This window comes from Pseudoliparis swirei, chromosome 16, assembly GCF_029220125.1.
Source record: "Pseudoliparis swirei isolate HS2019 ecotype Mariana Trench chromosome 16, NWPU_hadal_v1, whole genome shotgun sequence".
Lineage (NCBI taxonomy): Eukaryota > Metazoa > Chordata > Actinopteri > Perciformes > Liparidae > Pseudoliparis > Pseudoliparis swirei.
The window spans coordinates 10853720-10881713 of NC_079403.1; the positions used below are offsets into that span (position 1 = coordinate 10853720).

The 27994-nt window shown below is 44.3% G+C and overlaps 4 protein-coding genes across 6 annotated transcripts; 3 read left to right on the top strand and 1 right to left on the bottom strand.

Annotated features, from left to right (window-relative positions):
- The first annotated feature begins 458 nt into the window (after positions 1-458).
- On the top strand, positions 459-1803 carry rrs1 (ribosome biogenesis regulator 1 homolog). Its single transcript, XM_056434565.1, has one exon. It carries the CDS (start codon positions 464-466, stop codon positions 1541-1543), a length of 1080 nt encoding a protein of 359 aa, XP_056290540.1. The 5' UTR covers positions 459-463; the 3' UTR covers positions 1544-1803.
- A 2270-nt stretch (positions 1804-4073) lies between these two features.
- Positions 4074-7549, top strand: si:dkey-97a13.12 (uncharacterized). The gene is made up of 5 exons (XM_056434550.1): positions 4074-4140; positions 4394-4425; positions 5133-5304; positions 5975-6044; positions 6847-7549. Exons 1-5 carry the CDS (start codon positions 4074-4076, stop codon positions 7094-7096), a joined length of 591 nt encoding a protein of 196 aa, XP_056290525.1. The 3' UTR covers positions 7097-7549.
- A 2584-nt stretch (positions 7550-10133) lies between these two features.
- On the bottom strand, positions 10134-21149 carry mybl1 (v-myb avian myeloblastosis viral oncogene homolog-like 1). Of its 2 annotated transcripts, XM_056433980.1 has the most exons (16): positions 20898-21149; positions 18207-18306; positions 17948-18019; positions 17548-17640; positions 16604-16824; positions 16314-16515; positions 16147-16221; positions 15776-15886; positions 14825-15064; positions 14340-14732; positions 14096-14229; positions 13823-13937; positions 13573-13689; positions 13283-13387; positions 12832-13029; positions 10134-12738 (listed from the first exon to the last, which is right to left on the bottom strand). In XM_056433980.1, exons 1-16 carry the CDS (start codon positions 20918-20920, stop codon positions 12613-12615), a joined length of 2325 nt encoding a protein of 774 aa, XP_056289955.1. In that variant the 5' UTR covers positions 20921-21149; the 3' UTR covers positions 10134-12612. The 2 variants fall into 2 exon arrangements, with proteins under 2 accessions (XP_056289955.1, XP_056289956.1); XM_056433981.1 differs by lacking the exon at positions 15776-15886.
- Positions 21150-22675: 1526 nt separating this feature from the next.
- Positions 22676-27118, top strand: LOC130206221 (DNA damage-regulated autophagy modulator protein 2-like). 2 transcript variants are annotated; one of them, XM_056434075.1, is made up of 8 exons: positions 22676-22798; positions 23349-23549; positions 23804-23871; positions 25418-25528; positions 25609-25786; positions 26269-26341; positions 26529-26621; positions 26815-26903. In XM_056434075.1, exons 2-7 carry the CDS (start codon positions 23419-23421, stop codon positions 26610-26612), a joined length of 645 nt encoding a protein of 214 aa, XP_056290050.1. In that variant the 5' UTR covers positions 22676-22798; positions 23349-23418; the 3' UTR covers positions 26613-26621; positions 26815-26903. The 2 variants fall into 2 exon arrangements, with proteins under 2 accessions (XP_056290050.1, XP_056290049.1); XM_056434074.1 differs by having other exon boundaries at positions 22696-22798; positions 25386-25528; positions 26815-27118.
- The last annotated feature ends 876 nt before the right edge of the window (positions 27119-27994 follow it).

Sequence of the window (27994 nt, forward strand, 5' to 3'; positions counted from 1 at the left end):
AATGTTCTTGAAACACGTCTGGAGGGGATTGAAAAAATGACTGAAAAAGATGGCCATTTACTTTTCAGAAATGTATATTTGTCTATGTTGTTAATTTTTATACAATTGTATTTATTATTATTTATTAGTTTTAGTGTCTGTGGAGTCCAAATTAAAATTAAAATGCTTTTTTGAAAGACATTTTATCTTTTGGATCTATCTTTTAGATTGTGCTTCTTATCTTATTCTTTAATATCTGCACTCCTTCCATGTCGTATTGCATCTACTGAACAGCATTTTCCCTCGGGATGAAGACAGTTTAACTATCTTATTTGAGTTTTTCGTATCACTGAACTAAGTGGAGCAACTCCCACCTCTTGTGGCGATAGGTGGTACTTCTCCCCGTGAACTGTGACCCGGAAGTGATCGAGTCTGTTTCTCTCTGCCGCACGTGCGGCGTTACCGTCGACCAGCACTCACCAAGATGGCCGCGTGCAGTGTGGAAGCGCTGCTGGCTAAAGCTGAGCAAGAAGAGGCCGAGAAACTGAAGAGCATCTCCGTCCAGAAAGACCTGGACCTGGAGTTTGACATCGGGAACCTGTTGGCTACTGATAAAACCCGCATCGAGTCCCGGGACTTCAGGGGGCAGAAGAAAGAAGACTTTCTGCGCTCGTTAGCTCGCGACAACACGCAGCTGCTCATCAACGAGATCTGGAAACAGCCCTCGGAGAGAGTCGATGAGGCGATCGTCACCAAACTACCGGAGCAGACCACCCCGCTGCCCCGAGAGAAACCACCTCCGAAGCCGAGAGCGCCCACGAGATGGGAAGAGTTCGCCAAGCTGAAAGGCATCCGGAATAAGAAGAAGACCAACTTGGTGTGGGACGAGACCGCGAAGGACTGGAGGAGGCGCTGGGGCTACAAGAGGGCCAAGGACGACACCAAGGAGTGGCTGATCGAGGTGCCGGTGACCGCAGACCCAAATGAGGACCAGTTCGCCAAACGGGCCCATGCCAAGAAGGAGCGAGTGGACAAAAACGAGTACAACCGGCTGAAGAACATCGCCAGGGCGCAGAAGGTGAAACTGCCCGGCGTGGGTCTGATCCCCACACCCCAGCAGTCCAAGGAGGACCTGGTCAAAGCCGTGAGTGTGGCCAGAACCTCCACGGCGTCCGCCGGCAGGTTCCAGGACCGCCTGCCCAAAGAGAAACCGCCACGGAAAACGGGCAAGAGGAGGCAGTTTGAACCCCTCATCGGGGACTTCGCCACCGAGAAGCAGAAGCAGCTGGAGCTCCTGAAGCACATGGGCAGCAAGAAGCCCCAGCTGGACATCAACAGGGCCGTCGACAAGCAGATGAGAGAGGAGAACCGGGAGGAGGCCGCAGCCCGATTCAAGAAGGGAGGGAAGAAGGGACGCAAAGGCAGCATGTCTGGTGGGAAAGGTGGAAAGGGTGGGAAAGGCAAAGGGAGTTCAGGAAAAGGTCCAGGAAAGGGGGGGGCAGGAAAAGGAGGTCAAGGAGGTAAAGCTGGAGGGAAGAGGAGAGGCAAACTTGGGAAGCACTAAGGACTCTGTATCCCGCTGGATCTGTGTGTGCCTTCGCATCTAAACATCTGGACTCAAAAATGATGCAATATGAAAAAAGACTTCGATTCATCATCTGTGGATGAGGGGTGTGGTGTGACTCTGTCGTCTGTAAATATCAGTCCCAGCATTCACGGAGGTCAGCTGATTTGTTATGTTTATTATTGATGGAACATTAAAATCAGTAGATTGTGGTATTTTTGTCCCTGTTTTTTCATTAAATGAATAATTTGAAAAAGTCAGCGATAGCGGGGACCTTTCTTTTCCACAAACATTTGACTTGAGATGGCAGGAAGAGCATTACAAAAAACTCGAGTGTAATAATGTCAAGCAGAGACAATAGTCATTTCTTCCACGCATACACAGATGTCAGTGGCAAACAGCATTTTGCAACACATTTTCGTATTAAATGTTTCTATTCAGGACCACATATGACATATTTTGATTGCTTGTAAATTAACTGACCATTAAATATACATTTAGTTTTAAAGTATTACATTGTAAACTAAGTTACATTTATTGTAAGAAATCAGTGATTATGATAGGATGGTTAAAATACAGAGAACTTATTTTAAAATGTGTCCCAGTAAGTCATGACAGACAGGATGCCGATACCAGAAGCGGCTAAATGAGATGCAATCAAATATGAATCACGCCTGAGTTTCTTGTCTGCTGTGAAAGAGATTGAATTATCGAGTCCCCCTCCCTCAATGAAGCTGTGCAGCAACCGGGGAGGACTTAAATATTGACTTGTGAAAAAACTATATGAATCAACATTGTGGCAGTTATTTTTTTGGCTTGTAACGTTATTAATCATTAAATCCATATAACCATCAACAGTCCCGCTCAGTGCTTTGCAACATTAACCACAATGATCTGCTGAACCCAGACATATTTAAGGGATATACGTCTTTGCATGAATGGCAACATCTCTGACGGTTTACTTATGCTCAATGTTTCTTGTATATTTTCAGATTACCCAACGCTACTATAATAGATTTACTTTTGTTAAATCAGGTTGCTTAAATGAAACTACAGCAAACAGTTGACAGTGAAAGCATCTCAGATGCAGATTAACTATATTATGAATGTAATGTATTTCAAAGGATCACTTGCATCTCTGCTTGCAAACTAAAATTATGCACAACAGCTTTTTTATTTTTTGGTGAATTTTCATGTACATTTTAGACGCTGCCCTGGTTGGTCTCAAGAGATAAAAGCTTGAACGTGGAGGAGCTCAGTGCTCATGTGTCTCCTTCCTAGAAGTAAACATCAGCTCGGTCTTCCGGGCAGCTTAGCTGTAATTTTTGGTTATGTAAAGGCTTCGCTCCGGCCATGACGTCTAGACTGGAGGCCTCACACTGAATTAGGAGCAGATAGAAGTGTGAAAAAATGCCCACGTTCAATGCATGTACATAAAAGGCTGCAGAAATTACGTTGAATATCATTTTTCTATCAATTTAGTGAGACCATTACTGATAACGGAAGACCTTGATCCGTACAGCTATGAGTTCACGCGCCACCTCTGAAGAGAAGGGGAATCAGTCCAAACAAGCGTCTTTACACAGCTGCTGAGGATAAAGATAACGAGGGTTGTCTCAATCAGTTACAGGTGTCTCCACTTTCAGACACAGTATTGTGCACAAACACAGACACTTATGTATTGCTCCTGAGAGGATTACAACATTGCTTCAATTTCTCCATTTATATATATATATATATATATATATATATATTATAATTAATAAAGTTGTTTTACAGTTGGAGTTGACAACATAAAGCATAATAGTTGCAGGTTTGCAGCAAACTTCCACTGCTCGGATGTGATTGTCTGTTTGAGTGATCTCTTGTGTTGTTGATGCATGCTTTTTAATCGCTGACACAAGCTCCATCGCACCAGAGCGGGAAAGGGGAGGTGTGTGTGTGTATGTATGTGTGTGTGTGCATGTGTGTGTGGGGTTCAATCACCATCTGTTGAGCAGTCTGCCGCCACGTACCAAGCCCATTCATCTTTGTGCCTGCTCACCCATGCCACTGGAAATAGGACACAGTCAATAACCATAAATCAATCAAGCACTCTTGAGAGGTGGAATTATGAATTCTTATCCGCGTCGAGCTGCGGCAGCAGCCTAAACTTCCCTCGCATGTCACCAGATGGTCAAAGAACAATAGGCATGACACTGGCATAAAGATGAGGTGGTCAAGCATGATCTCTGAGATGAAGACTTTTATTCCATTTGCTGAGCAAAAAATATTAAAAATACATCGATATCTGATCAAATGTAATCTTCAGAAATTAAGAAAACCCCAACACTTACTCTAATAATCACACACTTTTCTTTTATAAACTAAGATTGTATTATTGTGCTGCACGTGACAGTGAGTTATCTTTTCCCCAAGGAGGGACGTGTTGTTTGGGTCCAGCTCCAGTGCTGCAGTGGATTAGTCAGCTGCATTAAGTGCAGAGGGACTGCAGCAGCTTCGGTCAGTGTGCAAGTGTCAGATCTTCAAGATGCAGCGCATCTACATGCACAGCAATGAGCACTTTGAAGTCTTCACCACTGTCCTTGCTCCTCAAGGTGAGTGGAATCATATATGCAGTGACGAGGCGTAGCATGGCATCATTTTTCATTGTTAGTGAGGACAAGGTGACATAACAATGTCAGATCATTAATAACTAACCTGATAGATCGTTTGTTTTCTCTCCCCGGGGACTTCATTTACAGGACATGGTTGTAGAGATACTTATGTACATGCATTTATAGAAAATAATTCAGATTTTTTTATATAAGACTTTTTTTACTGATTCCTTTTCTCCTCATTGGTCAACAGGGAGGTGTCGATACAGAGCAGAAGCTGAAACGGCAAGTTAAATATTCTCCCTTATTCAGACATCCATCTGATATGCATTGATCAGAATGTATCATTGACTGCAGGTTGTTCGCTGAACATTGTGTGTCAGTCCTAAACAGCAGAAATATAATCCCAACATGATTATTTATAGTTTTCTAAATCTTAAATACACTGGAGATTGATTAATATGAGTTTGACATTGATGTTATGTAAAGTCGGTGACTTTCCTCTGGCTCCAATTTGGGTTCAATTCATCAAATTCCTGTGACAAACAGACCGTATTTAGGAGCAACAGATTATGAAGAGTCAACCCACATTTAGGGTTTTTATTTCACTGCACATCAGTTCATCTCTATACATGTTGACACATACTCCTCTCCATTCACTGAGTCCAACCTGGAAACTGCACAGAACATCATGGACAGTGACTGGGGGTCAGTGGTTATCAGGTTCAGGGGGTTGGCGGTTCAATCCCCGCCCTAGTCGATCTGTCCTTGAGCAAAACACTTAACACTGAATTGCTCCCTGTAGCTTTGTCTACGGTGTATGAATGTAACATGATTGTAAGTCGTTCTGGATAAAAAGCGTCAGCTAAATGAAATGTAATGTGATCCGAGCTTTTATCAACGCAACATAAAACAAACTGTACCTCGTTTATTAAAGTCATTGTAAAATCACATGTACACAATCCGGCTGTAACGCTCCCTGTGACCGGTAGATGGTAGTGGTGCACAGCTACAGGCCCCACTGGCCCGACGAGCTGGAGCTGTTTCTGGGTGACGTCATCCTGGTGCTGCCCAAACTCGAGGAGGAGAGGTGGTTCGGGCGGCTGCTGGACGGCCAGCAGGGCTACTTCCCCGCCTCCTGTGTGATGGAGCTGAGCCAGGTTGGTCGGCTGCCCGGTGAATGAGCTCAGCAATGCACTGGTGCTGCTGCTGAATGTCACACGTTCCCTTCTTCACGTTTCACACACACCACAAACACGTGATGTTCTGCCGACGTCAGAGCCTATTTGGTTATTTTTAACAACTTCATTTAGTTATTTGAATTGAGATGTTGTGTACGTCTCAGCTGTGTTTTGTTGAGTTAGTTGTGTGATGAACTTCAGTGTTTCCCCCCCAAACTTCAATTTTGATTGTTGCATATGCTCATGAATATTTAAATGATGCCCGGCTGGTGAAAAGAGTTGTAGTATAATGTCCTAGCCCTGATGATGTCACAGTGATGTCATCAATGTTATCTACATTTTGAAAGAAATTCTAATGAAAAGCAGATGTCACATAGGCTACTGGTGTTGTGGCATTTGAAACCTGAGGCCATTTAGAGGGCATGGATAGTCTAATGAAAAGCATTATTGCGTTACATTATGGGAAGTGTAGTATCAAATTTAAGAATTAGAGCTGAATATGATTCAGTGAGTTAATTGGAAAACAAGTAGAAGCTAGATAAGAGAAGATACCAGAGGAAGTATAGGCCTAACGTTTATTTTTCTGACATCTGTCGGACATATTTAACTCGCACTCAATGGTTCATATTCGCAGGTGAATCTTCCTCCAAAAGCTCTACGAGGGAGTTTATCCCTGAGAAGCTCAACCTGCAACGATTCAGGTGTATGCAGTAGACATGGGAAGTAAGTGTACAACTCACACAGCATACAACAAACATAACAACACCATAACAACAAACATACACGTCCCCCTCAACAAGTACATGCATAAACATCACGCACACACCCACCAGCTGTTCAACTACCGAACCCCCCCCACCCCCCGCCCCCGCCCCACCTCCTTACCTCACACACACACACACACACACACACAGAAAGACACGCACACACATCCCCCATTCCTAGATCCCATCCCTACTGCTCTCCGCCCAGCGCCCCTGAGCAGGTGGCCCCTCTCGTCCCTCATTAGTTGACAAAGCACACTGATTACACCCATCACCCTACCCCCCCCTCCCCCCACCCCTGCCTTAACATACACGTACATAGAGGCGTGCACACACACGCGCACAAACGCACAATCTAGTGAATCCCCTCTCACTGCACAGCATCTCATTAGAGAGGAGCAGGAGGGAAAGGGAAGACCCTGCAGTTTTCCCTGAAATGTTATGAAAACATTTGATCGCCCAATCAAAATCTCTTGGGAACATTTATGATGGATTGCGACAACAAAATTAAGTTGTATCAATGCTACATTCAGTGTTGCAGCAAAAGTGATTTGATAGTGCGCTGTCCCTCTCTTGCAGTTTATTTGTCAGTAGGGAGAATTTGTTTTTGACAGCCGGCCACTGAGCCGTGCTCACACACCACCGCCGCCACACAGAGCCCCCTGTGCTGCTCCGGGCCGGCCTTGTCTGCTGGCGGTGGAATTTGGGTCATGAGGAATAAACAGGGCCTTTGTGTTTGTTATTTCCTCTTTGTCCCCCAGTGGACACATTCGGCAGGCACTCAGGAGGGGGAGCAGAGGAGGAGGAGGAGGAGGAGTGGTGCTGGATGGTGGCCACAGTGAGAACGAGGGCCCCTTCCCGGTGCGGAGGCACCAGATCCCTGTGCCACAGCCCGTGGCCTCCCAACCTCAGACACACAGATACTCGGGCCTGCTCCGCAGGATCTTGTCCAAATGCCGGAAAAAGACTGAATGCCAGGGCGCTACCAACGGGGCCTTCGAGGGCGACTAAGAGGCCCACCTCTTTGTCCTGGGTGGCTGGACTGTGTTCACTTTGGTGGGGCTGCGTTGGGGGAGTATGTGGGTGAACGGAGGTCTTATATATCCTCATGTGGGCTCTTACTCATTTCCATACTTGGTATTCTTGACTTGACTGCATTACTGGAAGCAAGAAGTCGACTTGTGAGTGTACAAACCTATCGGTGATGTCACAGAATGTGTTGTGCCCATTATTTCCGATGTATGCCTGGTGTGACATCACTGATGGGGGCGTCTCCACAAGTGCAACATGTTCGAATGTGCAGAGAGCTGAGCAGCTGCTGTTCTGCCCTATCTGTCAGCATCTCAAGATTAAATGCAGGCTTTGAATATATAATACATATTTTAATACAATTATGGAAACAATAACGTTAGAGTTAGCGGCCATCAATGAAGCAACGGGGTGTTTAACTGATCAAATGTAGCCTTTTTCATGACTAATGCTGTTACTTAAGAGAAGTGTTATTTCTATTGTCTGTGCACATTTTGTTCCATCATGCATGTTCCTGACTTCATCTGCTCATTTCGACGCTGTTGATATGTATGTTATGTGTTGCCTAATATGTCATTTTATAATAAACCCATAAAGCCTTACAGGCTCTCTCATCTTTTCATTTGAGTAAACATGCCTCCGTATATTACCTCATACTTCGGCTACTGTTTGTTTTACTTTGAACACAGTGGGCCTCCTATTTAACATTGTCAGAGGAGAGAAAAAAAAACCTCTCTCAAGTGAAAAGGAAGTGTGATTGAGGCCTGCTGAAAGCTTCGCCAAAGGACCAGGGATTGTACCGGTTGCCCCGGCAACGCTCAAGCAGCCCTTATAAATCGCATGTCGTCTTCTTCATCTGTGGTGCCTCCCAGCATGTCCCCGGAGCGGGGTCTCTACGGGGTGGGCTGTAGATTACCTCCTTCCCGAGGACACAAACACCAAACCTAATCCCTAACCTTGGCCTTGACCTCAGTGGGGAAACACACTCCTCCTCCTCCTCCACCATTATTATATTCACTGTTGTATAATCCTTTGTAATAAAGGCCGTAGGAGGCAGTCACTCTGGGGCCAGTGTTTGGGCGGCATGTCTTGCGCAAGGAAGGGTGTAAATGTTACAAAGAGAGACCGCTCCACCGCGGTCGCTCTGATTCATGAGAATATTGGTGTGGGACGCTGCTGTTACTGTTATTACTTATCTTGAGTTTACGACTTTCACTTTTGACAAAGGGAGGGACTTTACTTTCAAACTCTGACCTACAATGAACACATATGACAGGATATGAAAGATAACAACGTGTACCTCCCTTAATGAGATTTACTGTCTGTGCATGATGTGTATAGGAGGAGAAATATCACTCATCGAAGGTAGCCCCATGGAGTATAAATGTGGGATACTCACATGTGGTTATACGGTAATTAATTCAAATTCACATTAAGTCGTAGTGTGCAGAAACAAGTTACTTTTATGCCTACATTAATCATCCACTGTAGCTGTTGCTTCAAAACATGGCAAACGTCCACTCACAAGGACTGGCGTACCTCACGCGGTGACACACACAAGTGGAAACAGTGACCTATATAGGGCGGAAGGGCCAGGGTCCAAATGTGAACACACACACACACACACACCTACACACACTCCCTCAGGGCTGTAGACTCTCCCGCCTAAAAGTGTCCTATCCATGCTGTGTTGTGCCTGGTTTCTTCGGGGGGATGGGGGGAGGCGAGGGGGAGGAAGGGTAACAGGGTGCCTGCCAGATGACTGCTCTGTCAGCCCAATAATGGGCTGCCATCTGCTGTCTAGCAGACACAAAGGCCAACAGTGTATGTGTGCGTGAGGTTGTGTGCACACTCCTGGGTGTGTGCTCAGAGGAAGAAGGCAGGGGAGGTTCGGTCGGACGCCTGCTGGATCCGTTTCATGTCCTCAGAGCACAAGGAAGACACAAACATGAGCACACACCTTACATCGTCCATGACGCGCTACCCCGAGGTCCAGACCTATAGAGGCTACCGGACCTGTACTGGATGATGTCAATGGTGTGCGTCAAGTTTGAAAGTATATGTAAAATATTATTCACTTTGAATAAATCTCACAATAACAGCGTTGTATGTCCAACAAGGCAAGCCTACGACAGGTATGTGTCCTGACCTCAATAACTAAATGTAAAATAATAATAATCTAAGAATTGTTTCCCTTGAATCTTGAATACATGCATGAAGCATAAGGTGTGTGTGTGTGCAGGGGGGGGGGGGCTTCTGCCAATAACCAATTAAGTGGCTAAAGGTCCCTGACATCTTTCAACTCTTAGTGCGGGTCAGTCCAGAACAAAAGACCCCCTTGTACGCGGCTCGAGAGCGGAGGGAGGACAGGTTGATGAAGTGGACATGGCGTGCATGCGACGCCCGTGTGTTGATGTGCACATTGTTTGTATCCATGTGCACTGCTGCTCCTTCAGCATAAGGCAAGTCGTCACGTCCCTTGCCTCCATCCATTTGGGGGGCAATTGAGTGAATGGGCCTGTAAAACCAACAGCCCTGAGGACAATAGAGCCCGGGGGCATTAAGTCATGGGTGAGTGGGCCCCTTTAGGCCAGCAGCTGACCCTGTGGAGAGGCCTCTTGTTCTGGTGGAGGGGGCTCGTGTCCCTGGACCCCAGGCCAAATTGACAGTATCCCAACATATATATACACACATCAGCTTAAACCACTAAGCTGTCAACGCCACAAGCAAACAATTCACCTGCATGGCTGTCAACTCCACCTGGGGAAACGCGACCAAATACGAACAACGGTGGCGGTTTGGATTTTCATTTTCCTCACGAAAAAAGTCCTTCAAGGAATCCGTTTTTGGCAAGAGCTCAAGAGGTTGCAATGCCTGCTGGGAGCATGTCAGAAAAACTAAAGGATCATAAGAAATCTTTATTACGTGGGAAATACCATGGAACCTACACTAATTTGTACAGAGACACTTGGCGGAGAGAAGAAGCTCCACAACAAGAATTTAGACACAGGATTCAAAATGCCACAGATGTCATGCAACATATTCATTTATTTCTGTTCAAATTAAGTACATGATTACAAAGACAGTTGGCAGGATTTCTATGGTACCGTGGTTATGATTTCAAATGTAAATTCTACAGAAATACAGAGTGTGTGTTACATCATAGTTTGATTCACCTCTTCGATTAAAGCCAAATTCAGCATATTTTGTGTTGCACATGCATAACTACAGTATTATATAGGAGCTGCTACTATCCTGTATGTGTACTTAATTGATGTTACATGGCCAAATGTTGTTAACATACAAACATATTAACTTAAATTTAACAAATGGAATGTACAAACACAAGTCAAACCAACAAAGAGAACATTTAACACAATTATATAGAGATTAGACACATCTCAACCACCAGATTAAAAAACAGTTTTGTGTGGCTGTTAGTTTTCTGTTTTAGAGTTGTACTGTATACTCCTGATCTTTCCACTTGATCTCCTTGACAAGATTCCCTTCTTATTCTCACTCAAATGCTTAATGCAGGATAATCCAGATTATAACTGATACTGGATCTGCTAATGCCGATAATACGAAGAAGACCATTCTGCCGTGATGCTCCACCAGATTATAGACGGTTTGTTTCAGGGTGACATGAATCATCCTGTTAACATGGAAGCACAGTGCAGCACCTTTCTTCAGAATCAGACCATAATTTGTGCATTAACATTTCAATTTATAAGCCCTTTATTCTTGCGCAGTGTCAAATAAAGGAGGAGCAGGTTTGGGGTCTTGCTCAAGAGCCCGTGTCAGCAGTATTTTAGCTAAGAGCCATCGGTCTAAAAAGGTTTTTCGTAAGGCTTCAATGTGTTCAGCGTGTTTAAGCACAACGTTCTGCAGCAGAACAGGAGAAAAGATCATCCAGCAGCAGGATTGTAATGTCAGCATTCATTAGAAACGGGAAGACAACTGTCTAACACACACACACACACGGCCAACATGAAAATAAAATAAGGACAAGAGCTACATCATCAGAATGAACAAACACTTGAAATTAAATGATGAGTAAAAAGTGCAATTTGTCTATGATTAGAGGTCGGAGATGGAGTCCTGCTAGCTAATAGCGAAGAACACGTTTGAATCAAAGGAAGAAAATGTGCTAGCTATATGTTACAAGACCACAAATATAACACGATGATTATTTGCTAGATCTCGCCTGGTGAGGGAAATAAACTGATGTACTGAATTAGAGGCAGTGCATGTTCTTCTAACTTGGAGTAATGAAACTGAATGGTAGCCCAATCCTGATTTTGAATTTAAAAATAATAAAATAAAATTCCTTTAAAATTTCTCTGAAATGTTTTTTTCTTTCTTTTTAGAAATAAATAAATTAGTAGACATTAAATAAATAAAACCTACAGCCTTCACATGAAAAGTCAATCCTTCTCAGCCAAATGCTTGTCGTAGAACACTGATGATATGAAAACTGGTTCATTTTCTGCTAGGCTGTTTTGTTAGCAAAGTTAAACTTTCTTAAAAACTCATAGTGTCCGATTTATATTAATATCTAAGCTTTAGAGATGTCAGATAATAAATAAAAACAAACAGAAACAAACATTAAGGTACCGTTCCATTTCGAGGTTTTTACACATGTACATTGCAATGAAATACATTCAACCGATGTCTCAACAGACACCATCGCCTTGGAAGGGAAACGCGTCGTTAGAAAAAGACACCATCACAAGTGCCATCCAGTTTGCCCTTAAAGACGCTGCTCCTTCCTCAGCAGCCAAATCAACTCAGTAGTGCAATACTGACAGTTTCTTTTTTTCCGTCCTCAAAAACTTCACATCACCACCGATCGGCGTTCAGCAATGTAACACCGCTGTCTAAAAAAACAAACACGTAACTGTATCTCTGTCTCTCTAATTGTAAAACAATGGTTAACATTATATCCTGTACTGTAGCAGTTGAGATAAAAATACATGGTGTGATTTTAAAAATACACGGGTGTCAATAAAAAGCTACATAATATGCATGTACGTGGTTTTTAACAGCAATGGGGAAGTTTAGCTCAACAAGCTACACAATGAGTAGCGTTACGTTATAAAATGTCTTTCTAATGTAAAAAATATATTAACAATATAAAACTCAGAAGCAGCCACTGCTAGTAATAAACACTATTTCTACAGCCTACTGTATGTGCAGGTTGTTTCAACAAACTCTAGCCTTTTCACATCTGTACAAAACAGCCGACGTCGTCCAGGTTTTGTGTCTTCAAAGGAAAGTACACACCAACGCGAGAAACAAGAAACTACTTGGGCAGTGAAGTATAAATGGGTTGAAAACAATACCGGCAGCCATGCATTTTGTCGGACCTCCTTGGCAGTGCATAGCTGCTCCGAAGAGAAATAAAATAATGTGTCTTCACTGGATTGTCTCATTCAGTGGAGGTTTGCGTCGTTGGACGGGTGGAGTTGTGTTGCATGTGCCGCGAGGGGGCGGCTTTAAAGCACCAGGGCCCTTGAGGTAGAGCCCGACGACGTGTAGGGGTTCAGGTACTGACGGGCCTGTTCTGTCATGATCAGCTGGTCCTCTGTCTTCCCATAAACCACTGCTTCCCACTCACTCACCTGCAGAGAAGGCCACAAATGAGTATCAATGATTGCCGCGGCAGCTTTGTGAGGGTCACCTCGTTAATGGTTCTCTTGAAACTCTCTACGTACCTGCACCGCGCCGTGTCTTGGTGCTTTGTGGCAGACGAGAAGCTTCTTCTTCCGGGGGCTACTAAAGCGATGAGGATGAACGGGGACCAGTGAGGGCTCCTCTCGCCCAGAGGTCAACGGACGAGCGGTCAACGGACGGCCGCACTCGGGGATTTGGTTGACGAGCGAAGAGCCCGTCAGTATACTTCCATCTGGCACCTGCAATGTGATGTTCAATCAAACGGAGCAGCTCGAACAACCATGCAGGAAATAATGATGCCGTAATTCATATTAAGTAATATTTTAAAGTGATGTCTACCATTACCAATAAGTCCAAAAGCTGGATATTTACCATTGTTTTGATCCAGAGCGTTGCACATGCATGTGTTTGCTACACCACTTATTGTTCTCATCTTTATTACTTGAGCTGAACCAGTGATTTTAAACCCGGTGAACAGGCATCGCGACATACTTGTGCGTTGTTGAGCTGCTCTTGGAAGAGTTGGACGCTGGGGCCGTCTTTCCCCCAGGGGTCCAGCACAAGTGACTTGCGCACCTTTCTAGCTGGTCCGTCGTTCTGAAATCAAAGGAAAATTAAACGATAAACGCTTCAGTTCTATCGAGAGTAGAGCGCTGTCGTTTTGTCCAAGACACGATTGAGCTCAGTAAAATCAAAGTCAGTGTATCTGGAAGTATTTCATTCCTCAAATAACAGAGAGCAGGTTCATGTTTATGAATATCAGAAGGACATGCTCCACCTACATTATGTTTCCATGCTCTGTAATCTGGCTGGACGTCCAGTCTGCTAAAGATGTCTGACCCGGTCTCCTGCTTCAAAACTTCCCGAATGTCTTCTTCTAGGAATGCCAACGGCTGTAGCTGAAACACACAAGCACACACTTAGATAGAACCACGAGATCATGAGGTCTCCATATAATGTACAAAATAGGAACATGTTATCATCAAGAGAGTGAAAAGGTTCAAATGCACACAGACACATTTGACATCTTACCTCCATCTTCAGTGGCCCATGCATTTTCTCCTGGGCAGCCAAAGCATTTTTAAAAGGAGTCGGTGTCCTCGGGGTTGGAATCATGACGGTTTTACGAAATTTAGGGGTCCGTGGACTAGAAAGTTGACAGAGAAAATAATACACTGAGTACTCTCCTACCAACAATATGGTAAAATAAAGATTTATTGTGGAAAATGACCACAAAGCAAAGCAAGCTTCTGGCTTTTCTACCAGCTCTTGTGGCACGTAAACTACTTTTAAATATCTATTTACCCATCATTCTCTTTCTGGTGCTTAGGTGTGGTCTCATTGTGAAGCGGCGTGTTGAGGAGACATCTTTGGCCACACACAGGTGTTGAGGTGAGGTTATCCAGATTCAGATGCTCCGCCCCTGATATGTTGCAGAACTGGGGAAACAGACAGACAAGGCATATTAGCCAGATGAATAATGCAACCTCAGCACATCAACTCAAGAGGTGAGGATTAGTGCGTGTGAAGAAAGGAAGATTTCATTTACTCGTGACGGGGTGAATGGCAGTGACTTTGTGGGCGTTTTCTTGGGAGAATTTGTGATATTTTCCAAGAAGGAAGAGCATGTCCTGTCACATGAAGGAGACGGCTCCCCCCTATCTCTCCTCCTCCTCCTCCCAATGGATGCCTGGGTGGGTTTGGATGAGTTGTGCGGAGTCAAGGAGGTGACACTGCCCAGACCGAATGAAGCGCAGTTCTTATCCCGACCAGAGACGGCAGGCGGAGTGTTGACTACGAAGGCCATTGAATTGTCAACCGTCCTGTCTTGCAGGAGAGTGCTATAGCCTGCCTGGTTGTGCCGGGGCGGCGTCGCCGTCTCTGACATGTCGAAACTGGCCACGTCGCTCCATGCACCGGGGTCCTGCAGAGCAAAACACATCTACAGGAGATCTTTAATAAAGTCATGACTTTAGTTCAACAATTTCATTGCGAAATACATCTGGTCTCTGTTCTGTTCCTCCTGTTTCTCACCGAATCAATGAGCTCCATGGTTTCTGCAAACTCTGGTATGGTCTGCAGGGTCGAGAGCACAGCGCAGGCCTCTGCAGCCAGGAACTTGCTGGGGGAGACAGGAAGCTGTGGCGAAGGTTCTTGGGGGATCTCAGGCCCCCTCCAGGATCTTCTCTCCGCCTGCTCCTCTATGCTGCTGCTACTTGTAGTCAGTGTGTCATCTGACACGCTGTCGGACCAGGCCGAGTACTGCTCCGAACTCTGAGGGGGCGGGATGAGAGAACACTCAGTTTAGAAATGATCTGCGGCGACGGAAACACTGGAATGAAGTCTCTGACTGTGAAGAATGACACATTACATGAATGGAGTGAGTTAAATGTGAAAACAGTGTCGGGGAGAGACGGAATAGGAAGGGGAGAGACAGAGGAGAGTGCTTGGTTCAAACTGCTGGCTGAGCGTGGCATGGAGGGTGAGTACTAGAAGGGATGAAGGAGCTGGTTCATGTGTGGAACGATGGTAATGTGGGGAGGAGGGAGGGCGGCTACCAAGCACAGCTTCAGGCCAGTCAGAATGAGTAGCGAGATGGGGAAGGTAGTTACTATAGCAACACTACAGCAAATCAGGCTACAGACACGCATACATGTGTGCCATTCTTGTTTTCACATGTATACACTGCAAAAAGTCCATTTAGTGTCAAGTCTTAAAATCTTCTTTTCCTTATAGCAATGAAAAGTCCACTGAGGAGATGGGATTTGAGAATGGTGTTAGGCGAAGGTGTAGAAGACAACACCTGATCAAGAAAATTCATAATATTCTCTCATCTTCTCACTTGGATTTGATTTTAAGACTATATTTAATAAGATACTTCATTTAATAAATAGAAAAATGACTTTTTACAGTGTACGTTAGCTACAGACACACGCAGGCTATGCTGACTAAGTATGCAAACACACATTCGGAGTGTGTTCTTACACGTGGACCTCTGCACTGCACTTGTCGTTGGACTTCATTCTCTGCTGACATAAGCAGCAGCTCAAGCTCCTTAATTCTTTGCTCTCTGTCAGGATCATCCAGGCAGAACGGCTGAAATAAAAAAACGTCAGGGAGGAGAGGTCAAGAGGACAGGAGGAAAGGAAGAGGTAAAGAAGAACCAGACAAAAACACAGATATACACGTTCAGTATTTAAGGGAGAATTTTAGATTTTGAATGTTAGGTGAAACAACAGGACATTCAAGTGCTTGATTTGAAAGTCCAGAGTTAGCGATCACGAAGATAATTACAGAAAGTCCAGAAAATAAAGAGTTTTCCCACCAGCATGCAAAGAAAACAGACAAAAACTCACCGATATGAAGCCAGAATGATCAGGGAGACTGTCCATCAAGAGTCGACTGTGAGGATCATAAGGATAGCTCCCCATCTACAATACGGAGAATCAGACTTAAATGATAAAGACAACAAATAAAACAAATGTAAAGAACAGATGGTGTGGACTCCAGAGGGGAAGTGGACCTGGTTGTGTCCTGATGTCGGCAGTGGACTGCGGTCACAGTGCTGGAGCTCTGTTGGTGTTGGAGGACACGGCCTGTGGTGACGTCTCTTCAGTCCAGCATGAGAGGAGGTGAAACTCTTGCAGCCATCTTGTAGGTATCCCTCGTGCTCCACCTTTCTCCTCATGGTGGAGTTCCAATGGTTCTTGATGGAGTTGTCTGTCCTGTTAGAGAGAAGATGAGTCATATTTTTAGCAAATTAAACAGTTTCCTGACTCAAAGTGGAGATATCTGAGCACAAGATTTTATTACCGTCCCGGAAGAAGCTTGGAGATCTCAGCCCAGCGGTTGCCAAGTCGTTTGTGAGCGTCGTAGATGATTTTGTCCTCTTCCTGAGTCCATGAAGACTTCTTCACCTCTGGGTTAAGGTGGTTGTGCCACCGCTCACGGCACTGCTTTCCAATCCTCCCTTGGAGGTGCTTGGCGATCACTGACCAACGCTTCGGGCCGTACTTGTGTACCAGGTCAATAACCTACACAAGTATCATCAGAGGAGATATTTAGTCGGCAGTTTTTGTGATGTGGCATCTTTTATTTTCTGAATGGATGGAGTGAAGCCCTTAGTTGGGTTCATTAAAACTACAAGCTGGTGTAAAGAAGGGAATCACATCTTTCTACTTGTTCCCATTTACAGCCAACAGCAGCGGAGGCAGATATCAGAGAGCTTTAATCGTGAAAGCGGCAGCATGTTTGAATGTTTTCATCACTCCTGAAGAATGTTGTGATGTCATCGTTGCCAGAACAGGCTGTTATTGATAAGTCTGTGTTTCGAATATGATGCCAAGATTGTGGAGGACTGAAGGATTGTGAACCATTTCAGGAATGCATTGTCATCTTTGAGCTGGGGAAGATATCTCAGCTTCACGCTGTACAAAGAAGGGCCGGCCAGGCTCGAAACTCGTGACTCGGAAAGTCTGTGTTTTATTAGAGATGTCGTAGTGGAGCATTTACTTTCCAAAAAAAGGTGCAAGGGCAAAGCATGTTTTTGCGGGAAGTATTCTTGCGCATGTGCACAGCCCTGTTAGTCGAAAGGTCAACAAAAAAAGAAAAAGCTTTGCATAGTGTAGCATTTGTGTTCTTCCACTTGGCCTAAGCTGCTGTCAACCCTCCCACAGCTTCCTTCTGTCAGCCCTATCATTTACCAATGTTGTCGTCTCACTGTAGATCCAGTACAGGAAACTCCCAGCTCCACTTACCTTTTGATCCTCTTCTTTTGTCCATGGTCCTTTCACCAGCTCTGGGTTGAGCACCTTCTGCCAGCGGTGCTGACATTGACCATCTGTCCTCCCCTGTGACATAGCCGCACAAAGCACAACACCTCATTACACCACTACCTCACAGTTACACCTACTCCAGACAGCTGTATATAAATTTGCCTCTCCAGCCGCTGCACCCGTCACTGTTAAAAACATCCTGTTGAGTAACAATGCTAATTATCAGATTACTAAATGGTTTGGATTGTTTTTAAGTGTTAGAATGATAAAATGGATCACTATAGCATAATAGTAAGATACTACTCTTAATATAAAAATAAATGTTTTCCTGGATCTTATTGCAGAATGACGACACGTTACATTAAATTACAAATATACTTACTTGGAAAAAGTTTGCTATTAGTTTCCAGGAGTCAGGTCCATGCTGCTCTACATTTTTTTTCAGCTTTTCATCCTGAGGGGGAAAAAATAATTTCTGAGGAACTTCAGTCATCCACAATAACATACTGACAACTTTCAATGTTTTATTGAATAACTTAACAGCAAGGAATATTACGGTTCTGAGATAAAATTTCCATTTCACTCAATTAACCTACAAAACTCCTTCAGTACAGACCCGTTTGTGCCTCTGATAAACTTACCTCATCTCGGGACCACTTTACTTTACGCGGGGTCTTTTTATCTTTGCTCTTCTCTTTACTCTCTTGGTCTGTAGAGTGTAGCTCTTCATCCTCATCATTGCTAAACATTCACAGGACAAATATGGGAGGGGGAATAAAAGAAGAGCAGGTTTTATTGGTGGTGCCACAATAGAGCCCAACATACACAGGTATACGAAAATGGTATTGCATGGAAATTGCTAATAACGGCACCGGTATCAGTATCTTAGTTTCAATCTGTACCGTATGCTCAGTAAAACTGTACCCAGATTACTAAGAATATACTTCTCAAAGTAAAGGAGAGCCCAAGAAGAAGAAAAAAAGATACAAGAAGTTGAATCATTCCATAAACTCTGCTTTAAGTGGATTCTTCAAATTAATCTGAGTTCATTATGTTGGGTTGTTCCTTTCCGTAATGCATGTGCAAAGAAGTGTATCAGCACCAGGAAATGATAATCAAAATTAATTCACAGGTTGAGGTTGAGCGTAACTCTTTTGATATCAGAGCCAAAACAAGCAAGATGAGGAGGAAAGAAAGAAACACAAAAACATGAAAGGTAGTTGCAAAAAGGCTTTAAGTTATTCTATCAAATTATAATTATATTACATTTAGACTCTACAGCAGGACAGTGTACAGAACTAATCAAAAATACTATGAATTTATGACTAAAGTCTGCTTTTATAACAAACCATGTTGATTAAAATAAACAATGAGGGAAACAATAAGTAAATAGATAAACAACCAGATAAATTAATAAATAGGATAAATAAATAGGGAATAAAGAACGTTTAAATAAACATGGCTGCACATGAGAACACAATATACCTCTTTACTGACACACAAAGTTGGCAGGGAGCACTGTACTTCTGTGTTCCCATAAAACTCGCTGTTGGGCAACACTTGCTTTGTGGGGGCGGAAAAGAGTTTAATAAACGGTCGGCGAAATTAAGGTATCTGTTCCTGACAGATGTTACTATAAAGAAGCCCTTCCTCATCACACGTGCACTTAACCACGCACAAAGGGGTCTTGTATCAGACTGTGTATGAGAGGTATACGCTAGTGTGGAAACTTGAAAATGGCAATTTAATGTTGTCTTGGCCTGATTCCCTCACCAGAACTGCAGAGAAGAAGGGAACTGAGTCTGAACCTGAGGCTGAACAGGAAGGAGGAGGGGGAGGGGGGGGGGGCTGGAGGAAAGGGTCGATCCTGATCAACAGGCTCTTTCACCTCAAGAGGTGTGTGAGTGTGTGTGTCATTGAGGTGGAAGAGGCGGTGCACTGGGGTGTGGTCTGGGGAATGGTAAAGTGCTAACGGTCCAAGTTTCAAAAAACAGACCGACTGCATAATCTCTTTGCACTTGGAGTAATAAAAAGATAACATTCTAATATGCGTCAAACATTGTAAAAGGTATAGTTTTAACATCAGTTGAGCAACTTAGTAGAAGTAAAACGAGACACAGATGTCCAAACATGCATTGTGATAATGTGCTGCATGAGTAATACTTTATAAGTCAAAACTGTTTATGGGGTATTGTGACATGCAGCCAGCTCAAACCCTGAGCTTTTCTAATCGTGAGAGAAAAGAGCCGTCCACGTCTCACCAGATGCACACGAGGGGATGGGTGTGAGATATAAACAATTAGTTCATTGTTAATCGTCCCATCTTCAAATAGCTTGTTTTGCCCACCCAACAATTCAAAGATTTATTTTTCAATGAAATAAAACTGAGAATTGCTACAAATCCAGACAATTGATGAACTGGAACCAGCAAATTATTGGCAATTTTGTCTGATAAATGACTAAAGTGATCCCTTGATTATCGATTTGGTGGCATTTATTATTATGTTGATAAACTAATCAATCAAGTAACTTAATTTTGTAATACATACATAAGTATAACACATGATTGCAAATATCTTATTAATGTGCACCTGCCTGTTATTGAATGTAAATAATCTATATAATGATACATCGGTCACTATAGTCTGATAACAAACCAACATGTTTTGTTTTCTCAGGTACTCTTTGACACTGTGGTCTTTGGAAAACAAAGAGTTTTTTTTCTTCTTCTCTTGGAGTAACAAGAAAAAAGAAAAAAACACAAACATTTTATCTGATGGAGCTTTTTATGTGTTTTGTCCCTTTATTAAAATAAAGGTTTACAACTCATTTTTATTTAGCTGTTATAATAAAGACTGAGTGGTCACTTTCGAGTAATGTGTTTCCAAGGATGCTTCTGTTACATAACTGCTGTTTGACAATAGGAAATATTATGCACTCTATACTGTATTATACCCACCAATATTTACACCCATGTTTTAAATACGGGATTCACGAGCTTTCGTTTTCAACTTAGAGTCGTTTATGTGTTACACTATCCACAGCTATAGCCAGGCTTCTGGGAGATATAACATTACGTTATGAACTATTAAGTACCATATGATTATTACTGCTCGTTACTCTTCATCAGGTATATGACTGTGCAGGTGCACATGCACGTTATGCTGTCAGAGAGGAAACAGAGTGTGAACGCCCCTCCTGTATTATCATTATATACAATAAGCACATTGATACCAACACGTAACTTTATAACACGTTATCTTTACCGGAGGCAGTGGCGACTGTGGCCAACAGATAGCAAAGATGCATGATGAAGTAACACCGGCACTCACCTGCGCGCTTTCACGTTGTCCATGACAACGTATTAAGTGTCATTAATAGATGTTCATCCATAGAAATCGCTGTAAGTCATCGCACGTTCCTCCGGAGACGCGGCAGCCTGCAGCTGGCAGTCTTGGACTAGCCAGGGAGCTAACGCAAAGTACAGTCCATAACATTAACTACAGGCTCGGTGGGGGAGATTCACTCGCTGTTGATATCATCTCCCCAAAGACACGCGTCCCTTTCTTTGTCTTCTGTTATTTGTTTCTCAACAGTCAATATCGAGACATAAAAGCGGACACTACCAAGACGAGAGGAACACGTTACTTTCATTCATCGGTGTGCCGGTTGTTTCTGTCGTACTTGTCTGTACTTTTCTATTTGGCGTTATGATTTTTGTCCATCCCGCCGATTCTCGCGCCCAGCCCTCTGCGCAGGCGGCCTCGCTCCTGATTGGTCAGAACTGGGGCTGTGAAAAGAGGAGTCGGTACTCAAAACTGATTGGGCAAAAACAAGGAGAGGCTCGTGTATGGTTGGTTAGGAGTATAAGGAGGGTACATTTTATTGGTTAAAAGAATTGAGAAGGCGGGCGTTAGGTTGGACAACTGAACTGTCACCTTCTACAGCAGAAAGGATCTTTTCATCAAGGCAGTGGTGGCTCAAATTGGGGCGCGGGGACTATCGTGGGCCCTTCAGGGGGTTCAGAGGGTTCTGATCACCAATTGTATCCCTCTAGTCTACAATGCTCATGAGTTAAATTAATATTTAACAACACATATTAATAGAAACAGATTATGCTCGATTATAGTTTTATTTTTTACCAAATGGTGCACAACTAACTTGGAATGCACTGTGCATTAATTATGCCACCTGCTGTTGCTCCATAAAGCCAATGTCTTTGAGTTGACATGACATCATTGTTAGGGATAGACATTATGATACACATATGTGCATCATATTTAAGAAGATTCAGGCATTGTGGCTTGAGATTCATACCAATAGAGCGTATTCACGTGACGTCAGAATCTCAATCGCGCCATCTTGGGGTCCCACTTATTAAATGTCAGAAGAAGTTGACCTGGCTATCGTGTCCGCTGTTTGATTATGCGAGAGCCCAGCAACCTCATGTCCTTCTGCATTACCAAAGAAAGATTTCAGCGGTTGGAATTGAATATTTGCAACGCTTTTTTACCTGATTTTACTCGCTCAACACTTTGTGGTTAATTCGCTAGTTACCCCTAGTTACCAGCACATAGCCCGGTCACATTCCTGTTAAACAGTTTTCATTTCCGCTATCGATCATGGGACATTAACAACTATTTCTTTGTTATACTTGTTGTGGAAATACCACAAATGTCGGAACATCAAGCGCCCCGTGTCTGGGTTCATATATGATCCGTAGTCGCACAGCTCCGCCTCCAGGACGAGTGTCTGGATCAGTGGTCCCCAAACTACGGCCCGCGGGCCGGATCCGGCCCACCTCCCCATTTGGACCGGCCCCCTGAACAATACCAGAGACGCGTTCCGATTTTTTTTTTTTTTCACCTGGCCCGTTGAGATTGCAGTGAGACGCGGAGAAAATGTGGAGTGGTGCTCTTCGCAATAGAACATCTTTGTTGGGACGTGTCGCGTCTCGGCCAATCAGCGTTCAGATGTCCACAGCGTTTGGGAAGTTAGGTTAGCTTGAATGTTAGTCCGCTACATCTGCTGCTGTCACGCTGCACGGTGTAGCGATACTAACAAAGTACCCGTACGTTAAAAACGATGTGATTTAGCATATTTTAAGTATCGATACTTCATTAAAAGAGCGATCAGAGCGCACGCGCTGCTTCGCTCCGTTAAATGCTGTCTGCACGCGCAGCACTCACAGCGAGTGGCGCGCGCATCGCTCAGCTGTGATGCGCGCACACAGGTGAGCACATTCTCACTAGCACCCCCCCCCCCTCCCCGGCTGGCCCTCCAGCAGACAAGGGAAACGTTATGTGGCCCTCTTAGGAAAAAGTTTGGGGACCCCTGGTCTAATCCGTCCCAAGTCTCTAATAACTGGTTGTTTTATAATTTATGTTCTGTGACAGTACAGGTTATTAAATCTGCAGACATTTTATTATTTTAATCAACTAAGAGAAAATAGTCAGAAAATAGTCCAAACCGACGTCTTCAGATGTTTTAAAACCCAAAACCGTAAAAGCATAAATATTCCATCAGATTAGTTTTTAGGTGGAAAAATCCTATCCACTAAAATTCTTTCACACTTTGGGGGTACAAATAAATATAATGTTTAAATCTAAAGCAGTCGTAAACTGGAAATAAACATTAACGTCGATATAACGACAAAACAAAGGGAATTAATTTGGTCATTTAGTTTTTATTATTTGTGGCATGTTCTCGACGACAATGAAACAGATGATGATGACTGCTGCTGTGTAAAACTATGTGTGTGTGTTTGTTTGTTTTTTGTACAGGCTATAGTGAACTAAAACACACACACACACACACACACACAGACCCACACACACACTCGGGGGAGGAACCATGTGGTGGTTCCAGCAGGGTCTGAGCTTCCTGCCGGCAGCGCTGGTCGTCTGGACGGCGGCGGCCTTCGTCTTCGCTTACATCACAGCGGTGGTGCTGAGGCACGTGGACCCTCTGTTGCCTTACATCAGGTCTGAGTCACACACACACACAGACACACACACACACCCTATCTTATTTATTTTCTTTACAATGAGTCCATGAAAATACAGCTGAAAGCAAATTATAATTTATTTTTAAATTGTTTTGCATTTGTGTAATAAATAAATAAAATAAATAATACATTTGTTTAATCAGACATATGTTGGGTATAGTAATACATCCACATTGCAGTTGTTATTTGGCGTCTGAAGGCATAATCTATAAACGGTGTTTCCTGATGCAGCGACACCGGAACGATGGCACCGGAGAGGTGTCTGTTCGGCATCATGCTGGATGTCTCCGCCTTTTTAGGTAATGCACACACACACACACACACACACACACACACTCGCTCACTCACACATGTATATTTATCAGGGTTCGTACGGTCATGGAAAACCTGGAAAAGTCATGGAATTTTAAAACGGTTATTTCCAGGCCTGGAAAAGTCATGGAAAAAACTTAAATCACAAAAGTTCTGCAAAAGTCCTGGAAATATTGTTATATTCACATTTTCATTTACGCCGAGTTTGAAACAATTAATATGTTTTTGAAAGAAAGACGCTCAGAATATAATCCGGCATACGCTCTCATACTGGCGGCGCAATTATTATTTGTTCCTGTTGCAAGTGAACGCACCTTAACCGGAAAGTTCGCTGGCCATAGCAACAGCAGCTCGGGAGTCTGGGTCCGCCGGCTGGGTCCGCTGCCCCCCCGACCCGACCCCGGACCAAGCGGATGAGAATGGATGAACAGAGTTACTGTTGTCATATTAAAACTCCTTAATCATCCGTATACTCAGTTAAACACTCAAATCACACGTTGAAATGGAGTCTCGTAAAATAAATATCCATACAACCGATTCTCTCGCCCTGTGGTCTCAGACTACACTTTGGAATTTAAACCGCAGCAACAAATAAATCTCTCCGGCAGATTATTTAGTCGACATCTGAGCATAGAAAAAGTATAACATTATAAAATCATTTTCCATGAACTTTGTTGGACAGCGAGTATTCAAAGTCCAGACATGAAGTAACGCTTCATTCAGAGAAACGATGCAATCAAGAACATGTTATGTCATGCATATGTTATGCCCATCTGGATTATTGTTAAAATAGATCTAGATACAGGTTATTAGTGAATGTAGGAAACATTAAACACTTTGTTCAGTAACGGTGACGATGAAAATATTATGGCCTTCAATGTTTATGTCAAAAAAGTAGCAGGAAACTGCAGGGAATCGAACCCCATCCCAGCAAACCAGGAGTACCATTACCAGTGTCTTTTGCTGTGTGTGTGTGTGTGTTTCTGTATTTGTGTGTCAAAAATTTCAAGGACTTGTTTCAGCAGTTTGAATATTTTAGTTTGGTCATGGAAATTTGATTTAAAGTCCTGGAAATCCATGGGCCAAAATGTGTAAGAACCCTGATTTATATATATATATATATATATATATATATATACACACTTACTTTCTGAGAGTGAGACGTAGCTTTGGTTGGTCAACAGAAAATTAATTGTAATTTTTTTTGCTGATTTATAAATTAGTTCCGACTTGTTAAATTTGAGGTTTTCCTGTTTTAAGGAGTCTTCTATGACGATGAACTGATTATTTAAATTTGTATAAATATATTTTTCATATTTATATTCAAAGGTTTCACTCCCACCATTTTATGACATTTTAAGATAAATGTATTCTTTAAGAACATAAACGTGTTTCTTCATTTAAGTTTTTGTATATATTATGTCTGTTATTAGTTAATTGTTTATAATAGTTTAATATCTTAACTTCCACGATCAATAGATGTTAAATACTGTGTGTGTAGGTATGGCCACAGTGTACGTGCGTTTCAAACAGGTGGAGGCTCTGACGGGGGACGCCGAGCTCAAGCTGAGCCGGCTGAACCGCGTCGGGCTGCTGCTCGGCCTGACCAGCTCCTTCGGGATGGCCGTGGTCGCCAACTTCCAGGTGAGCGCCGCTGGTCCCGGGTCAGTCCACGCCTGTGCAGTGTGTCGAGTGTTAAACTGTGTGTGTGTGTGTGTGTGCAGAAGACCACGCTGTTCTCCATGCACCTGGTGGGCGCGGTGCTGACCTTCGGGGTCGGGGCGCTCTACATCCTGGTCCAGACGCTGCTCTCGCTCCGCATGCAGCCGCTCCTCCACAGCAGGAATGCCTTCCTGGTCCGGCTCGCCATCGGGGTCTGGACTCTGGGCAGCATCGTCATCAGTATCCTTCACACGGGGAGGGAGGGAGGGAGGGAGGGGGGGAGGAAAGAGAGGGAGGGAGAGAGAGAGGGAGGGAGGAGAGAGAGAGGGAGGGGAGGTGTGGAGAGAGAGAGAGAGGGAGGGGAGGAGAGAGGGAGAGAGGGAGGAGAGAGGGAAAGGGAGAGAGGAGGGAGGGAGGGAGGGAGAGGGAGGAGGGAGGGAGGAGGGAGGAGAGAGAGAGGAGGGAGGAGAGAGAGGAGGGAGGAGAGAGGAGGGAGGGAGGAGAGGGAGGGAGAGAGAGAGAGAGAGAGAGAGAGAGAGGGGAGGGGGAGGGAGAGGGGGAGAGGGAGGAGAGAGAGAGAGAGAGGGAGGGGAGGAGAGGCGGGAAAGGGAGAGAGTCCCTCCCTCTCTCTCTCCCTTTCCCTCTCTCCACACCTTCACGTCCGGATACATAATCCCCCTTTAGAGTTCTTCACCTCCGCTGCGTTCCCTAACTCCTCTCAGTGTTTGTGTCGTCCGTGGTGATGTACAGCAGTCTGCCCGGAGTGGACGTCTGCACTGGACTCCAGGAGAGACGGTCCGTCCTGCAGCCGGAGAGACGGCTGATCGCAGTTTTTGTTTAACGCAGTTTTCTAACTCCTCAGATGTTTTCTGAACTCGAGCAGCTCCACGTCTCGTCGTCTAGAGAACGACGATGACGCGTCGTTGCTCGGTAACGCCGCTCTCGGCGGCTTGTTGTTGATGTTGGTTTGTTTTCGTCTCAGGGCTACACGGCTCACATCATCAGCACCGTGTCTGAGTGGTCTCTGGCCTTCTCCTTCATCAGCTTCTTCCTCAGCTACATCTGAGATTTCCAGGTACTTCCTCCGCTCCGCGTCTGCTTTTGAACGTCGATACATATTCAATGTACGTGACTCGATAAGAGTTCCCGTAAATGTCGCGCGGTCGTTTAACGTTTTTAATAAAGTTCTGCGTGTTGACGAATGGAAAACATTTCTGAACTCTTTGTGTTTTTTTGTTTTGTTTCTGTCTTTTTTCGTTTTTCTGAAGAAAATTACTTTGCGAGCCGAAGTCGATTTGCAGAGCGGCCACCTGTACGACACCTGGCCACACGGCGGCGCCGCGGAGTCGACCCTCAAACGCGACGCCTCCGAGTCGTCTCCGCTGCTGGCGGGAGGAACGTGACCGGCTGCTTCTCACTTCCTCTCCTCCGGCTTGAAGGCCTTTTCATAATAAAGACTCTCAAAGCTCGTAAAGGGTCAGTTCAGCAAGAAAAGAACATTCCTTCCCTTTATCGGAGAGACTTCTGCCTCCACCCCAAAACTACTTTACTAATAAATGATTTACTAATAAAGTGTGTCGTTTTTCAATTTTGTTCAAACGTGACAAACCTGGACGAATAAAATTCAAACTACCTGACTGGAGAGACGATGGGATGAGTCCGAAAACCAAAACCAGGCCAAGATCCCGTTGGTGACGCCAACATCTGGGTCGGCCTCCAAAGCCGCGGCGAGGAGAACGGAGCGACTCTTCATGTGTTCCGATTAAATGACGGGTTAAACGCAAAAATTTCTTTATATAAGAAAACTGTAATGTCTTGTTGTGTCGGTGGATTTATATTACGACTGTTTTCTGACTGCTGCCGCCTCGTTAGCGTAAACAGAGGGAGATGCGCGACTACATAAAATAAAAAATAAAATAAATATACACTTTTATTAATCCCCAAGGGGAAATTAGTTCTCTGCATTTAACCCATTCTTAGTTATTAAGGAGCAGAGGGCTGCAGTGATGCGCCCGGGAAGCAACTGGGGGTTCAGCGCCTTGCTCAAGGACACTTCGACTTGCAACTAATGGGGAGAGCGGGGATCGAACCCACGACCTTGCGGTTGCAGGACGGCCCTCTTACCCCACTGAGCTACAGCCGCCCCATGACGCCGCCGCTTCCCTTCTGGTCCATGTACTTTGCGTACAGTAGAGAACCACTGATGGATAAGGTTACTAGCACCTTGTGGACGAATGCATGAGCTGATGTGGGTCTTCGCCGCTTCACGCCGCCGCTTCATGCCGCCGCTTCCCTTCCGGTTCATGTACTTTGCATACAGTAGAGAACCACTCATGCATAAGGTTACTAGCACCTTGTGGACGAATGCATGAGCTGATGTGGGTCTTCGCCGCTTCACGAAGCCGCTTCACGCCGCCGCTTCACGAAGCCGCTTCACGCCGCCGCTTC

What these genes read in the sequence shown, in the direction of transcription:
- rrs1 (XM_056434565.1), top strand. Translation starts at nt 464, where the DNA reads ATGGCCGCGTGCAGTGTGGAAGCGCTGCTGGCTAAAGCTGAGCAAGAA.
- si:dkey-97a13.12 (XM_056434550.1), top strand. Translation starts at nt 4,074, where the DNA reads ATGCAGCGCATCTACATGCACAGCAATGAGCACTTTGAAGTCTTCACC. An exon ending in CACTGTCCTTGCTCCTCAAG is followed by an intron (nt 4,141 to 4,393) that starts GTGAGTGGAATC and finishes ATTGGTCAACAG; the next exon opens with GGAGGTGTCGATACAGAGCA. An exon ending in GTATGCAGTAGACATGGGAA is followed by an intron (nt 6,045 to 6,846) that starts GTAAGTGTACAA and finishes TTTGTCCCCCAG; the next exon opens with TGGACACATTCGGCAGGCAC.
- mybl1 (XM_056433980.1), bottom strand. Translation starts at nt 20,920, where the DNA reads ATGGACAACGTGAAAGCGCGCAG. An exon ending in TGCAGTGCAGAGGTCCACGT is followed by an intron (nt 15,065 to 15,775) that starts GTAAGAACACAC and finishes CCGCCCCCTCAG; the next exon opens with AGTTCGGAGCAGTACTCGGC. An exon ending in TGCCATTCACCCCGTCACGA is followed by an intron (nt 14,230 to 14,339) that starts GTAAATGAAATC and finishes CTGTTTCCCCAG; the next exon opens with TTCTGCAACATATCAGGGGC.
- LOC130206221 (XM_056434074.1), top strand. Translation starts at nt 23,419, where the DNA reads ATGTGGTGGTTCCAGCAGGGTCTGAGCTTCCTGCCGGCAGCGCTGGTC. An exon ending in CCGTGGTCGCCAACTTCCAG is followed by an intron (nt 25,529 to 25,608) that starts GTGAGCGCCGCT and finishes GTGTGTGTGCAG; the next exon opens with AAGACCACGCTGTTCTCCAT. An exon ending in ACTGGACTCCAGGAGAGACG is followed by an intron (nt 26,342 to 26,528) that starts GTCCGTCCTGCA and finishes TTTTCGTCTCAG; the next exon opens with GGCTACACGGCTCACATCAT.